This window comes from Pectinophora gossypiella, chromosome 2 (genome assembly GCF_024362695.1).
Source record: "Pectinophora gossypiella chromosome 2, ilPecGoss1.1, whole genome shotgun sequence".
NCBI lineage: Eukaryota > Metazoa > Arthropoda > Insecta > Lepidoptera > Gelechiidae > Pectinophora > Pectinophora gossypiella.
In genome coordinates, this window is record NC_065405.1 from 126,340 (window position 1) to 142,394 (window position 16,055).

At 42.6% G+C, this 16,055-nt stretch overlaps 2 protein-coding genes across 8 annotated transcripts in view; one reads left to right on the forward strand and one right to left on the reverse strand.

The window, feature by feature from the left end:
* Positions 1–16,055, reverse strand: part of LOC126373913 (zwei Ig domain protein zig-8-like) — a 505,869-nt gene that overhangs the window by 36,810 nt on the left and 453,004 nt on the right. The window lies entirely within an intron of this gene.
* LOC126373660 (uncharacterized) lies at positions 4,687–9,853 on the forward strand. Its single transcript, XM_050019885.1, has 3 exons — positions 4,687–6,255; positions 8,554–8,907; positions 9,402–9,853. Exons 1-3 carry the CDS (start codon positions 4,845–4,847, stop codon positions 9,665–9,667), a joined length of 2,031 nt encoding a protein of 676 aa, XP_049875842.1. The 5' UTR covers positions 4,687–4,844; the 3' UTR covers positions 9,668–9,853.

The following is a 16,055-nucleotide window of genomic DNA, read 5'->3' on the forward strand; positions in this document are numbered from 1 at the left end:
TTACGAGTAACGTACTAGGTACCTGCTACGCGCACAGTTCAGACATAGCCGCCAAATTGTTTCCATTTGTGCCGGTAATACTTAGGTACATTTGATTTAATACGATATAAATTGTACTAACATAATACAATAAACGATTTTCTCCCCGGGCTTGTGCAAATGTTGATATCATGATAGGTATTATTATAATACTCGTATGGCGGGGCAACGACCGTCGAAATCCCGTACGTGTGGAGATTTACATGGCATTTTTTATTAAGAATGCCGAACGCCTACTGAATTTTTTGAATTCCTATTTTACTGTCGAATCTAATCGTCGGGTTAGGTATTATAGGCTTCTCTAGCACCAACTTCAATGGTGGAATACTTGTCACAAACTGATGCATAGCGTTCCATAAAGTTTTCAAAATATATACGCAAGTTTCTGTTGAAATGAATTCAATGTATTTGCATGACGCACACAGCGACAGACTGTACACGACTCGTATCATCCTCCATATTGTACTTACAATATACCTAACATTATTGGAGTGTATTGTGATAAAGAGGGTGTGATAGCATGTGGGAGGTGTAGGCGTAGAGGACGTCGGCTATAAGTCGGAGTGGTCCGGCTGAGCGCGGCCCGCGGCGCCCTGCGACCAGCGGTGTGCAGATGTCACTAGTTCCGGCTAAAGGTCTGCTCTAAAACTAGAATTTACTGCCGTTTAAATATGTATATCAGTTAAAACTAGTTCTTACTACAGAAAACGCGTTTTAACTGTAACACAAGCACTACTACTGAAATGTTATTCATGTCGTATCTGCACATCTGGGTTCTGAGCACTCCTGTCAAAATTCCTATCAAAAATATTTGATCGTGTTTGATAAACTGACCTCGGTCCTGATTTTCTAGCAAAATTAGGTAATTCATTTGAAATAAACACATTCTAGGTACGATTAGTAGGACCATTCTAGATACGTAACGTGTTCACGTGTTGTGATAATTGCTATCGTGTATTCCTCGTAAGTTGACTTGCAATCACCCGTGTCCGCCGCTCGCCCGCCGCGTGGCTCCACGCCGACTGATTTTAATACGCCGCGGAAGGATGTTGACTTTTATTCAAATTCGATTTCACGGCCCGTGCGCGGCTCCACTCGGGTAATGGAATTATGTGGCCATCGGGGCTAACTGTATTAATCTAGCTTGCCTCGTGTCTTGCCGACAACTATTGCTGAGGTCAGAAAGAATAACGGAGAAACACTACAATATGGGTATCTCCACGGACGTTTACTTCTAAAACAAACAACAAAAAGAAATCCCAAACACTGCATTTACTTTTACTATGCAATCTTTGTGCTACAATTGTTACATTTGTTGTGGCATTCGCGGCGAGTGCAGCTTTTTTACACAACGAGAATAACGATACCACTTTCTAAAAAATAAAAAAATAAACTATTTTGTATCGCTGTTGGACCCTTTGTATTCCTCAATGCTTGTACTCGTACATTGTTGTGATTGGTTCAAATGAACTACAGGGATTATTTAACAGTTTGAGTCGTTTTGGGTACTTAATGAAATAAATAACATTCTCTGCTGTTAAAATAGTTAAAAATCGTGAAAAATCCCTATATAGACAACATATATTATATTATGTAACAAATAAGTTCAGAAACTCGTACTTATAGGAGTCTGTCTCATCTGTCATATTTTCTATCGCTTGCAGTGTATTCCCCTGCGACGGTGGCAGTGTCCGCTGCACTCACTCTGTAAGCAAGCTGGAGCCGCGGGGAGGCAGACGTACACCCAGCGCGTCCCCAACTGATTCACTTTATACAAGCTGTGATCAGGTGAAGAATAAATTACCTTCCGTGACGTTTTCTGTATAAAACAATGTTAACTTATTGTTTAACACAACACAACAACATACCATAGCCTTTAATCGGGCACAGAACCTGGAAACCACATTATATTGTTATTGTTTAGCGATAAATGTGTTCGGAACAGGATAGTATTAATACTTATGTTGTTTGTTTATTTATTAAAGTACAACCACAAGTATATGTGACAATTACGGTGCACAGTCGCATGTGTGCGTTGTTGTACACAAGTGCTAGTAAAAGTTCTGATGTTTCACCTCCTGCTCTCTATAGGTGCGATATATTTGAAATATTTGTCGTGAGCGTGTAGGAGGGCGGGAGCTATCACTAACGTTTATTTTGTTGTTTGTTCGCAGTTGTTCCCGGGGGTCGTCTGTAAGCAGTTTTGTGACTTCTCCGGTGACGATAAATTTGAAAGTTCTTTAAAAATAGGTTACCTTCGCTGGCGCTGCTACTTCGCGCGGGAGCGCTCCGAGCTTGCGAACGTAAACATAAACAGCATCCCTTACGATACCCCGGCACGCCGTGTGTTACATAAACACTTGTTAAGTAGAAAAGCATGCTCCGGGTCCCACTCTCGCGCCCTCGCTCCCATAATAAACAACACATCCAGTTTAGGATCGTAAAACTGTTGGTAAATATTCAAAAGATTGATTTGACTTATATAGACCGGATCGATTACGCCTTCGTCGTGTAAACTCGGTGATACATCAAGCCGCTTCTAATAATGCAGGTAAAGCAATGTTCGGTGTCAGAGTCGACATCACGCGAGCCGGCGCTTAGCCCGCAACACGCCCCGCGAGTGTGGCGTGTCATTACACCCGCTAAATGTGTGGAATTTATAAAATTTTATATTTGAAATTGTATGTTGAAATCGTTCGTGACTTCTAGAGGGAGTCAACGGAGGTAACCCTTTAATTTAGAAGCTCAGTCTAGTATAATGAGGGTGTGATAGGTAGCGTACGGTGTATAGCCAGCAGCGGTGTGTGTAGACGATGTTCCGCAACTATTTGGCGATACATTTTCATTAGAGGTGCTTGCCGCGGCGAAGCCCTGCCGAACTATTTGCATGCCACCCCGCCGTGATTACATCCCCCCGTGACGTCACGCGGGTCCCCCGCCGGCGATAGTTAGCGAGGATTCATGAGGCTACATGACACGCCTAATTGATGTTAAGTAACGCGTCGCGACGCAACAATTTATTAATTAGCGCGTTGTTCACCGACAGCCGGCATTTGTGTGTAATTGCTTCGCGTTTGTAATCACATCACCGTGACGACACGAGCGGGCTGCGCCAGATTGACACATTTTGATTAACAAACTAAAATCTCGTGTTACGTTACTTGAGGTGAATACATGTTAGGTGGAGAGTGTATGAGACGCATTCTGCTATATTTGACAAATTTTACAATTACTTAGAGATACATTATGTAAAATAGAAAATAGAGGTATTAAATAAACGTCGTTGCACGTGGTGGTGTGTGCGTGGTCCCGGCAACGTCAACCGGAGATTGCTGGTCTGCCAGCTCTCGCATAAAACAAGTGATGAATCCCTACACCTCCCACACACACTCACATGAAATAATTCCGTAATAACAAGCGAACTGGCGGTATATATGAAAACTAATAGCAATTGTATCGTGCTCGTGCTCCTGGCACGTCAGAGGGGGAAAGAAACGTGCCACACCGCTTATGATCCCCGAGTTGTCGCAGAAGCGGACTACGCGGAGCGATTATGTCCAGACTAATTAAACGCGATAGACTTATTCCAGGTTTGTGAGTTGATTTTAGAACCAACCGACCATCATCATCATCTATTCACCTGTAGTCTAACCTCTTGTCTTCTTGTGAAACAAGGAGTAGAAACCCCCTTTTTACGGACTTATTGAAGATTTGCCGCAAATGGCATTCACTTCTTGGCCGGACAAAGGGGAGCGCTGCGTGTCCTCACCCGCAGAACCCCATGTAAGTCTATATTGCCAGGGATTTTTAGGCGTGTTTTTAATTACTTATATCCCAAAAAATATTTTATACGAAGAGTGGTGTGTCGGGTTCATTGTACTCATCATATATTTTGTTTAAAATTAGCTGCCGCAGGCCAGGCGGCCGCGGTCATTGACCCGGCCGGGCCACCGCGCCGACTCATGTTAAGAAACTCTAACAAATGCGAAAACATTTTCATCGCTCGCTCTCGTTCCAAACTTACAAGGTAAATAAACAACCAGCTAAAAATATTTCATGCATTTTATAACCGCTTGATCAGCTGCTTGTATGTAGCTTACATTGTGTTGGCTACAATACGTGTAGTCACGTAGCATTTCGGACCAAGCGAGCCTTGTAGCGACATCTTGTGGTTTTCTGACGATTACAACATCGTTTTTTAATTAAAATATTATCAGCGAATTTCCCCGTCAGTGTACCGGTGGACGGTGACGTCAGTGACCAGTCTGCATAAATACGATTCCCCTCTACGCTGCCGCCTCTTTCGCTTACTCGACTTCGTACCGAACGGACGTGTTGCGCCGCGCGTTATTTGTCTTACTTATTTCTCTTTATATATCGAATTGTTTTGCTAGTAGTTTCGTATTGTTCGTTAGTTATTTTTGTTTTCGTATTTTTAAATTAATTAATTGTTATTAAAATTCTTTTGTTAGTAACTGAAACCTATTTTTTTTAATATTTTCCACTCTGAATTCCTAAAATCAGAAGTGGGATCTATTAAACCTTCACGCTCACATCTTTTCGGCTAAGTAATTGCTAATTTCAAAATTTCTGTTTTATAAAATTCAAAATTTTTATTCGTAAACACGATGGGTAGGCGAAGTCGTCCTCGCGATAGATCTCGTTCGGATGGCAGGCGAATACGTCAGGAGCGATCGCGCGATAGACGCTCACGTGGAAGACCATCTCGTAGCAAATCACGCGATCGAAATAAGAGCCGTAGTCGTCGCGTTCGTAATACTCGTTCACGATCTACAACTCCTTCAATGTCGCGGCTGTATCGACGATCTATAGATACCATAGTGACACGGCTCAATGCTTTAGAGAATAGGTCGGTCGTAGATAATACGCCTGCTCCCCCACCTGCTGTAACCATGGATGGTACTGCTGATAAAATTGTGGAGGCTATACATTCGCTGAAAACCGATAACTCGCGTTCGTATTACGTTTCAAATTTCGACCCCAGCATCCATGATGTGGATGTATGGTTTGGTGAAGTTGACAGGGCCAAACTTAATAATAGATGGGATGATTACGAATGTGTATCGAGAATCGGAAATTGTTTGAAGGGTGATGCCAGGGTTTGGCTTGACATGTGGGTGGTTAATGACCGTTCTTGGACCAATTTCAAAAATGATTTCAAGCCATTATGTGCCAGGCGAGTTGATATGGCAAGTATTTTATACGAAGTCATGTCAACAGATTCGGATCATTATCAGACGTATGCAGAATATGCGCGTCGTTCGTTGCTCCGATTACGCATAGTAAAGGGTTTGAGTGACGAACTGATATCGTCTATAGTGATCCGTGGCATTAGGGACCCTCATGTTAAGGCTTCGGCTGTAAACGCGAATTTACTACCAAATGATTTGGTAAATTATTTGGCTACTTTTATTAAATTACCCTCGAAAGATAGACAAAATTCTCGTCCCGTTGGTTACGGTAACCCATTAAATTTTAACAATAAACCGAATAACAATTTAAAACGCCCATTTGCAAAGCCACACGTCCCTGTCAAATGTTATATATGCGGAGAAACCGGTCATAAACAAGTGGAATGTACGAAAAAACGTAAAATTGATCATTCTCGCACGGGTCCCTCGACAGAAGTAAACAAATCTTCAAGTGCTCCAAAATCGAGTTCTAATGTGGTATGCGCTTACTGTAAGAAGGACGGGCATCATATAAGTGTTTGTTTCGCAAAACAACGGTCGGACGCCAACAAGCAAACAAATGTAAATTTTTGTTCCACCGTCAATCCACATCAATCCAAAGATATTGTGGTAGGAATAGTACAGGGCATACCGGTTGACATATTGATTGATAGTGGGGCTATAAACGCATCACTTATTTCGTCATCTGTAGTTAAACATCTCTCGTGTGCTCACAAATTTACATATCGCGAAATAAAAGGAGTTAGTGCCTCACCTATCACTATCACGTCGTATATTACCGTGACTATCGAACTGGAGGACATTTCTATCGAGGCGGACCTCTTAATAGTGCCCGATGAATACATGAACGCACCACTCATTATAGGGACGGATGTTTTGAATAGAGAGGGTATAAAATTTGTCAGGACTAGGGATTCGCAGCGTTTGATTTACGAATATAATCCGGCTACTGTATCTGCCGTCAAACCAATCTCGATTGATGGAATAAACACATCTTTGACTGGTGAGTACTATCAACGTCTTACATCTACTCTGGAGCAATTTTCGGATTTTATGATTTCTGGCACCGCTGCAACGACAGTTACTACCGGACAAATGCATATTACCTTGAATAGCCAAACTCCCGTTTGTTATAGGCCCTATAGGATGTCGCTTAACGAGAAGTTAAAGGTTCGTGAGATAGTTCAAGACCTGAAATCCAAAGGTATCGTGCGGGATTCTGAATCCCCATATTCGAGTCCCGTCCTCCTTGTTAAAAAGAAGGATGGATCGGACCGAATGTGTGTCGATTTCCGAGCGCTTAATAGCATTACCGTAAAAGACAGGTACCCGTTGCCAATAATTGATGACCATATTGACCGGTTAGGTAAAAGTAAATTGTTTACATCTCTCGACATGGCAACGGGCTTCCATCAAATAAGCTTAGACGATGAATCAATTCCCTTAACTGGCTTTGTTACACCAGAAGGCCATTATGAATATGTGAAAATGCCATATGGTTTAGCTAATGCGCCTATCGTCTATCAACGGATAATTAGTAATACTCTCCGAGAGTTTATCGATGCCGGTAAAATAGTGGTTTACATTGATGATTGCTTGATTCTTCATTCCTCAGTAGAAGAGGGTTTGCAAACTTTAAAAGAAGTACTTGCTACCCTCACAAAAGCCGGATTTTCTATAAATTTACGTAAGTGCACATTTCTGTGTGAGGAAATCGAATATTTAGGAAGGATTATTTCGAATGGAAACGTCCGCCCAGCCGTAGCTAAGATTCAAGCGTTAGTTAACTCCCCGGTGCCAAGTAACGTGAAACAAACCCGCCAATTTTTGGGCTTAGCGGGATATTTCCGTAAATACATTCCTGGGTATTCCACAAAAACAGCGTGTATTGCTCGATTAACCCGAAAGGATGCTAACTTTGTTTGGGGCCCCGATCAGGAGCGAGTGCGTCAAGAGGTCATTAAGTTCCTTACTAGTGAGCCTATTCTCGCTATTTTCGATCCTGAATTACCCACGGAAATTCATACAGACGCGAGCAGTGCAGGTTATGGCGCGGTATTGTTACAGGTTCATAGGGATGGTAGTCGGCGGGTAGTGGCCTATTATAGCCAAGTAACCCAGGGGTCCGAGGCTCGTTATCATTCTTATGAGCTTGAGACTCTTGCTGTCGTTAAGTCATTACGGCATTTTCGACATTACTTGATAGGTACACCCTTCACCGTGGTAACTGATTGTAACGCATTAAAAGCTACACAAAAGAAAAAAGATTTGTTGCCTCGCGTGGCTAGGTGGTGGGTGTATCTACAAGATTTTAATTTTACCATCCAATATCGCAAGGGTGTCATGTTGCCACATGCAGACTACTTAAGCCGTAATCCTACGGTCAGTGGTATAAATAATATTGACAAGCCACGTAATTGGGCTCAAATAGCACAGGCAGGGGATGAGGAAACGAAACGATTAATGGAAGCTTTAGATCAGGGTCAAATAGATGCTACTAGGTACCTTAAACGTAAAGATATACTGTACTACCGATATACCCCAGTTGGTGGTGAGCCGAGACTATTGTGTTTTGTACCTAAGGGAAATCGACTCAGCCTATTGCGTATTTTCCATGACGAACATAGTCATATTAGTGCTGAGAAAACTATTGATCTGATTTTGAGGCACTTCTGGTTTCCTGGTCTTCGCAGCTTTGTTTCAAAATATATAAGCCACTGCCTGACTTGTATAGCGCACAAACGTGTCCCTCGCGCTCCTTTGCAACCTATAATTTCATGGACGAAACCTGACACTCCCTTTGCGGTTATACACGCAGATGTTCTGGGCCCATTGCCAGAATCTTTAGGATATAAACATGTCTTTGTAATTGTCGACGCGTTTACAAAATTTTGCTTTTTAACTGCCATTTATCGTCAGGATTTAGTTGAACTGAAACGGGTATTCCAAAATGTCATTTCGTTATTTGGAACTCCAAAAATGATTGTGTGCGACAGAGGACGCATGTTTGAGTCCGCTGGTTTTACTTCCTGGGTGAATGAAATGGGCTGTCAAGTTCACCACATAACCCCTGAAATGCACCATGCAAATGGCCAAGCGGAACGATACATTCGCACTGTATTGAACATGTTACGAATTGAAGTCAACCATAAAAAGAGTGAATGGTCAGAAGTACTGTGGAAGTTACAGCTAACTTTAAATTTGACAAAGCAGAAAACCACACAGTCATCTGCCCTAAATTTACTTGTTGGCTCAGAAAACACAACGCCGTTGGTTCGTACATTAATAAGAGATGTTTCAGTGAATACTCCACCCGAGAACCGCGAGGCGCTGCGAGAGCTCTCTAGGCAAAGGACCACCGAGCGGCTAGAGAGGAACCGGACTGAGCAGGATGCGCGGGTCAACGAGGGCCGGCAACCACCCAGAGTCTACAACAAGGATGACCTGGTGTTTGTCGTGAAGTACGCGCAGTCCAAGGGCAAGCTGGATCCGGGCATGCGGGGACCATATCGTGTGCTGCGTGTTTTGGACAATGGGCGCTATGAGCTCAAGTTGCTTGCCGGAGCTTATGGGAAAAGTACCTATGCTGCCGCTCAGTTCATGATACCCTGGCGTGGTGAATGGACTCCTGAGACGTGTGAAGCCTTTTTTGGAGGTTTGTGTGATGTCTGTGCTATGAGTAGACAGACCTTGTATTAACTGTGAGGTATGCGGACTTAAGGCCTCTGCCTACAGTTACTTGGAAAGCGCTATTACCGGTACCTATTTATTTGTTTGTGATTTATTGCAGAATCATAAATGAATAACTTTGATTTATTTGTTTGTGGCTGGTATAAAGAGTCATAAATAGATAACTTGCTAATGAGTTTTATGTTTCAGCTATTTTACATTTTAATGTTATTTTCTTCCTTTTTTAGCCTCACTAATTAACATTTTTACTATTTACTTAGGTATTTTTCAAGTAATAACCGTAAGATTTTCTAGTGAGGTGGATACCGTTGTAAATTTATTGCTTTTCTTTGGGTTAAAAGGTCTATCAGCTAGCTATCTATCTATCTCTTATTTTTCAAATTATATTCTTGTGTTTAAATTATGTAACCCGTAATTTATGTGAGGTGGCATAAAATAAAGATTTATACTCGATTTCAGGTACTGAGGAGACAGAGATTGTTACAGAGTCTCGACCAGGCCCCTCTACTGGGTCTGATACAGGAGCTGAAGGACTAGGAAGACTGGAGCCTGACGAAGGACTTCAACCTGGTCCATCTTCAAGGTCCATGCCGCTGCTCGATGACCCCGAAATAGAGCCGTTCCCTACGCCTGACGAGGACGTCAGGGAGTCAGGAGTGGCCGTATCAGCGAATTTCCCCGTCAGTGTACCGGTGGACGGTGACGTCAGTGACCAGTCTGCATAAATACGATTCCCCTCTACGCTGCCGCCTCTTTCGCTTACTCGACTTCGTACCGAACGGACGTGTTGCGCCGCGCGTTATTTGTCTTACTTATTTCTCTTTATATATCGAATTGTTTTGCTAGTAGTTTCGTATTGTTCGTTAGTTATTTTTGTTTTCGTATTTTTAAATTAATTAATTGTTATTAAAATTCTTTTGTTAGTAACTGAAACCTATTTTTTTTAATATTTTCCACTCTGAATTCCTAAAAATATTATATTTAGAGAACATAATTCTGGAACTTTCCTCCTGATTGAAGTAGCTATTTCTGCAAGTAGGTACATAATATATTATGGCTTACCATTATCCTCATCTCCCTAGCATTATCCCGCCCCTATCAAGGTCCGCCCACCCAACCTGAAAATTTGACATATCCGGTTTTTTAGCGACTGCCTGTCTGACTTTCCAACCCGCGAAGGGAAAACCAGCCCAATACAGGTTAGGTCACATACTTCCGAAAACGCATTTCTCGGGAATGTGGGTTTCTTCGCGATGTTTTCCATTACTGCTGAGCATGTGATAATCATTTATGATCCATACATGAATTCGAAAACAAATTCGACAATCATTGGTTTAGGCCTGTGCTGGATTCGAACCTGCGACCTCAAAGTGAAAGGCAAGCGTTCTACCTACTGGGCTACAAGGATCATATTATGGCTTACCATCCATCTTTATATTATTTATATTTTTGTTAACGTGTAAGTCAAATAAAAGACTAAAACATAAAACACAAAAGCTCACGACTTTATCCCAATTGGGGTAGTCAGACGTACACCCATCGCAAGATGAACCCACGCCTACCGAGCAAAAGTAAGTAAAGAGCAATGTAGGAATAATTAAATTATTTTAGAGCGTTCTAGATTTATCCATTAAACAGTTCTAAACAAAATTACGCAATTGAGAATCTTACTTTCGCTTCTGGTGGAGTATGGCAGCGTTAGTAGCGTCAGGGCGTAGCTGGGTGCTACGTTATGATTGCTACGGCGTAGTCAGGATAATGAACCGGGCGTTGTTGGATGGTATATCGCGTTGATGGAGCACCGAGCTCGCACGTGACCACAATAACATCACAGGTGGGCTCGCTACACACTAAACATCAAGTAATATCATGTATTAATACATGTATATATTTATGCATTATGCGCCGATCACTTCATCAAACGGTTCATCATTTCTTAGTACTTCGTACAAACGCGATCCGGAAATCCTGGGTTTGTATTTCGGTGGGACAATTATCACAAAAATAGTTTGGTTAGGACATTGATCACTCGATTGTCAAAAAAAGGGGACAAGTTAAATAGTTGGTTCAGGCTACTATATGTATACTTACCGCAGTAAGTATGTAGCCGATACATGAGCCGTCACTACAGTAATCCTGACATCAGGGTTGTCGGTCATTGATCAACCCACACGACAGAAGAAAAGGGGCTTCGTATCAAAAGTGTCTGCAAGTTGTCTTTTGGTTCATTGTGGCTCTGCCTACCGCATTAGGGCTTGCATACGCGCATTTATGTCTGTTTATTCAGTCAATATTACAAAACACACCTTCGTCTATCGTGTGGGTTGTGAGGTGGATTACCAATCTCAGCGACACTGGTGTCAGGGTTATTATTGAGCCGCCAAAGGCCCCTGACATGGCTCATGTGACGATTACTCACTTACGTCAGTAAATTGTAACCGGGTCCAAAGGCTTAACGTGCCTTCCAAAGCACGGAAAAAAACTTTACCTCGTTATAATAAAATGAAGGTAAGTGTTTTATATTCACAGAAATTATAGCAAAGAATGAATAAAATACTATGGGAAAAAGTACTCTAAGAATATCTTTAACGTAAACTTATGTAGTTATTTTTATTCAAAACCTTTGATCTCTGTCGACATCAAAGTAAGAGATTATTGAAAATTCTCATCACCGGGTATCATGTCGTCCCGTTAACCCGGGGGCCGGCGGCGGCGGCGGCGGGGGCGGGGGCGGCTCTGACCCGTCGCGCTTGAGGCGGGCCATCGCCACCAGCGCCCAAAGGACGTCTCAAAATGTACCGCCGTAATCTATACGCCAGCTGCTTTGGCTTCATTCAATACGCTGGAAATACTTAAATACACCAAGCCGATTACAATGTACCGGTCTATGTGGCCCGGCGGTTGAGAGTGCTCACGATCCGGAGGTTCCGGGTTCAAATATAATAAACGTTTCTTTCTTTCTTTCTTCTTCTTTCAAATACCATTGGAAAAAAATCATAAAAATCACTATGTGATGCCTAGTTTGTTTGGGACATCAGTGCTTCGGAAGGCACATTAAGTCGTTGGTCTCTGTTGCTGCTTACTGATGTAAGTACGTAATTGTTATAATGAGCCATGTCAAGGGTCTTGGTGGCTCAATAGTAACCTTGACACTAGGATTGCTGAAATTTGAAATCCATGTCACAACCCTTACGATAGAAGAAAAAACTATGTAGAAAATAAGTTAACGTCTTTTAAAAAAACATTATAGGTAATTTTTTAAACCACACGTCATTTAACACGGTGTAATCGTGTATATTACTGTTGGTAAAGCTCTTCAGGTGTGGATCATAAAGTGAGTCACCAACCGGCGGATCCCTGACGAGGCAAAACCGCCCACCTGCGCACCCCGCACCGCGTCAGCTGACGTTATCTCACCCTTGTTGTAGCTGACACACGACTCTCCCCCTCTATATCCATATCTCAATGGTCAATGGTTATGGGACCCTTTCGTCGCTGCGCCAGTTGGTGTAGGTCGCGATGTAGTATTTATGGCCGTTTGCAATAATCTATTTTTTCATGGGTTTCGCTTACTAAAGTTACTTTAGGCATTTATTTTGATAAAAAATACGTCAAAATAAGTGACAAAAGTTAAGTACTATTAAGCGAAAACCATCGATAAATAGATTATTGACAACAGCTCTTAGGCAATTTTAAAGATTCACGTACTTAAGAAGAGAAAATAAATAATATATACACTTCAGTGTAAATAACGGCCTCTGTGGTCCAGTAGTTGCGTGTTGGACTCACGATCCGGAGGCCCCGGATTCGAATCCCGGTGGGGCCATATCACTGGCTCACAGGCTGATCACCTGATTGTCCAAAAGTAAGATGATCCGTGCTTCGGAAGACACATTAAGCCGTTGGTCCCGGTTACTATTTACTGATGTAAGTGAATAATCATTACATGAGCCATGTCAGGGGCCTTTGGTGGCTCAATCATAACCCTGTCACCAGGTTTGATGATGGTGGTATGCCACCTCACAACACACACGATAAGAAAAAGAGGTGTAAATTACCTATGCAGGGTTAACAAGTGAGGTATGTCAAACCTCACACCACTCATTGTAGCACACCTCAGAATCAACACAACAGTAAATAACACGTTACAGAACGACTCCCGTACACGTACCCACTGAAGTTTATCGTTCGCACCAGGACCTTCTATTCACGATGATTTAGTATTGAATTTGAATTTATTTCACGCACGACACCTCAAGAAACGTATCAAAGCAGACTTACACCATTTACAACCCTTTTCGGGAGGTCAATCAGTGCGTGAAAGCCTTGTGTCGGGGCCTTACAAACGCTCCTTATCGGGCCCTTTGAGCCCGAGGCCGCCTTATTGGATTACAACGAGCGGACAACGGCTGTTTGCTCACGTCCCTACATCACCTACTGACGACACTCATACACGCACAGACACAGCCTCGCCGCTAAAGTATCAAAACTGATGTCGCCTGTGAGATTTGTCAAAGGAGGGATTAGAACCGCCTTGGGCTTAGATCTCGAGTATGCTAACAGCCTAAGACACAACCGCGTGCTCTACTCACGAGAGATCACAGTTCATTTGTCAACTGCGTTGAAAGGTTTCTTGAATATCTGTCAGAAGAAACAGATTTTTTTTATAATTCAATAGAATTTATTAAATTTATTATTTAATATATTAACTACTTACTATTAAAATGAGCAACAGATTAGTTTAAACATGTTTGAGAAAAGAAACGCTTGAAGTAAGTATGCAATTCTCAACACGTGTATCGCAATGTATTTCAAATATTTTATATCAAATGTATTCGATATATTGTCAAGTTGTTGCCTGCAGTCCAGCGCTGTCCGGCTCGGCCGAGTGTATTTGCAATTCAAGTGTTTCCTTTGACGCTTACGACTCGATATTTTTATCTTGCCTCTACGCCGTAGTAATGTGCTACGGATGTAGCTAACGTTACGCATTTAGTTTGATGTAGGGGTGTTATAAAGTAAATGTACTAAAGGCGGACATAAAAGAAGTTTGTGGCCTTTATAGGGGAGAACGACCGGGGTGTAATTCACAAGTTGGGTTATATAGGCGGCATACAGCGGGCGGTGGCGACCTTGTCACGGTGTCCACAGACAAAGGCCGCGTGTGGCCGGCGATGCTATCTACACACGTCCCAGACGCCGCAAACGAGCTCGCTAAGGATTCCTTCAACTTTACAACCAGCCCTGAAGCTCCGCTGATATATCGACTCGCTTCAACTTTGATTAATGATTCGAGGCCTCTTCTCGTAGACTAAGAAAATTTATCGAAATTAATTACTCTGTAACCATTATAGAAACTTATAGTTTCACAGATCATTTTTCAATATCTAACATAACATAACATAACAAATACTTTATTGCAAAAAACAGGAAAAAAACAAAATACAAAACAAAAGAGAAATAAAATAAGTACAATAGGCGGCCTTATTGCTGAGTAGCAATCTCTTCCAGGCAACCTTACCACACAACCAACCACAACAACCAACCAACCACCAACAACCAACCACCTACCCACCAACCTACCATACACATATTGATAGTCTCTAGACATTTATTATTGCTTGAGTTGTTTCATACTATATTGTTCGAGGAGTCTAATACATACAGACGCAGAACAAATACACCTCGGTAGAATATATTTGACGAGTATTTGTGTACAGTCTACGTCGCCTACATGCTGTTCGCATCCACATATGTATAGCAATAGTTGGTTTTATTCGAGTGAATGGAACAGGAGTCTTTGAGCGTTGGTGTGCACAGCGAACTGTATGGACGTAGTGTCGGCTATTGATCTCATCTGAGCAGTGTGCGCGCCTGGCTGGATATGCTGATACATTACTGCTACTTTCATAATTTGGCATCTTGAGAGAGCCTTTATTGCTGCGTGTTACGTGTTGGATTTGCATGACAATAGCCTTTGTCCCCCGCAAATTCTCGTTGGTATAATTTCGTGTAGTACATCGGCTTCATGATCCTCCGACTGAGGATGGGGAAAAAATAAGCGCATTGTGGTGTGTTCCTAGATATCGGATTTAATGCTCCGTGACAGAACATAAACTATGGGGTACATATTGGCGGCTGGAGGTGGAAGCCTCACAGGACGGGCTCCGACGTTCGGCATATTGTCGCCGCCGCAGGGCCGTCCTTCTGGAATGTGTCCCTGGAGGGCGATCTCGCAGCGAAACAGCTCTCTGCCCTCCGCCCTCCACCATATTTCCTTTCTGATAAATATCTCTGCTATTAGAAGGGCACGTATTCAATAACTAGCGACCTACAACGGGATGACGCACTCGTAAAGACAATACAGCCTATAAAGCATGGCTTGAAGGATTCTGTTAAACTTATGCGACTTACAACTGCACTCGGCCGTGGCTTAGCAGTTTGTTTGTTTCTCCTTCCCCTAGTTCTGTCCTGTGATCACCACAACTGTTAGCCGGCAAAAAAACCATCGTCGCCGGCACCGACGCATGGCGCACTCCCGTTCACACCGCTACAAAAATCCCACTCCTTTACAAAGATCCATGACGATCCATGCTTTGGAAGGCACGTTAAGCCGTTGGTCCCGGTGACTACTTACTGATGTAAGTACGTTGTCGTTACATGAGTCATGTCAGGGGTCTTTGGCGGCTCAATAGTTACCCTGACACCAGGGTTGATGAGGTTGGTCATCCACCTCACAGATAGAAGAAGACTCCTTCACATTTACTTACTAACGTATATATAAATACAAACTTCACATTACACAGCTTTCCATTTGCAAGTCATCGCGTTCATTGACTCGGCTCGTCTTCAATTTGGCCGGTAATAACGCGGTGGAGGTTCTAATCAAACGGAACGTACACCAGCGCCATTGACGGACATAATGAACGAACACCAATCACGCCAACGTTGTGTGCGATCCACAACAATAGCAGTCGACTGAAACCAAAGTAATCATGACGGAAATAAACCCAATATCCACAATTAATTAAAGAGGAAATGTGTTTCTTCTGTCAGAAGGCTATTTAGTAGTCCGCTGGACTTTTCACGTAAACTTAAGGACGCTAGCCAATG

Bases quoted from the DNA above. Each gene is read 5' to 3' on its own strand.
- LOC126373660 (XM_050019885.1), top strand. From the start codon at position 4,845: ATGTCGCGGCTGTATCGACGATCTATAGATACCATAGTGACACGGCTC. The intron at 6,256-8,553 runs GTGAGTACTATC...GAGATGTTTCAG, and splicing joins AATAAACACATCTTTGACTG to TGAATACTCCACCCGAGAAC. The intron at 8,908-9,401 runs GTTTGTGTGATG...ACTCGATTTCAG, and splicing joins GTGTGAAGCCTTTTTTGGAG to GTACTGAGGAGACAGAGATT.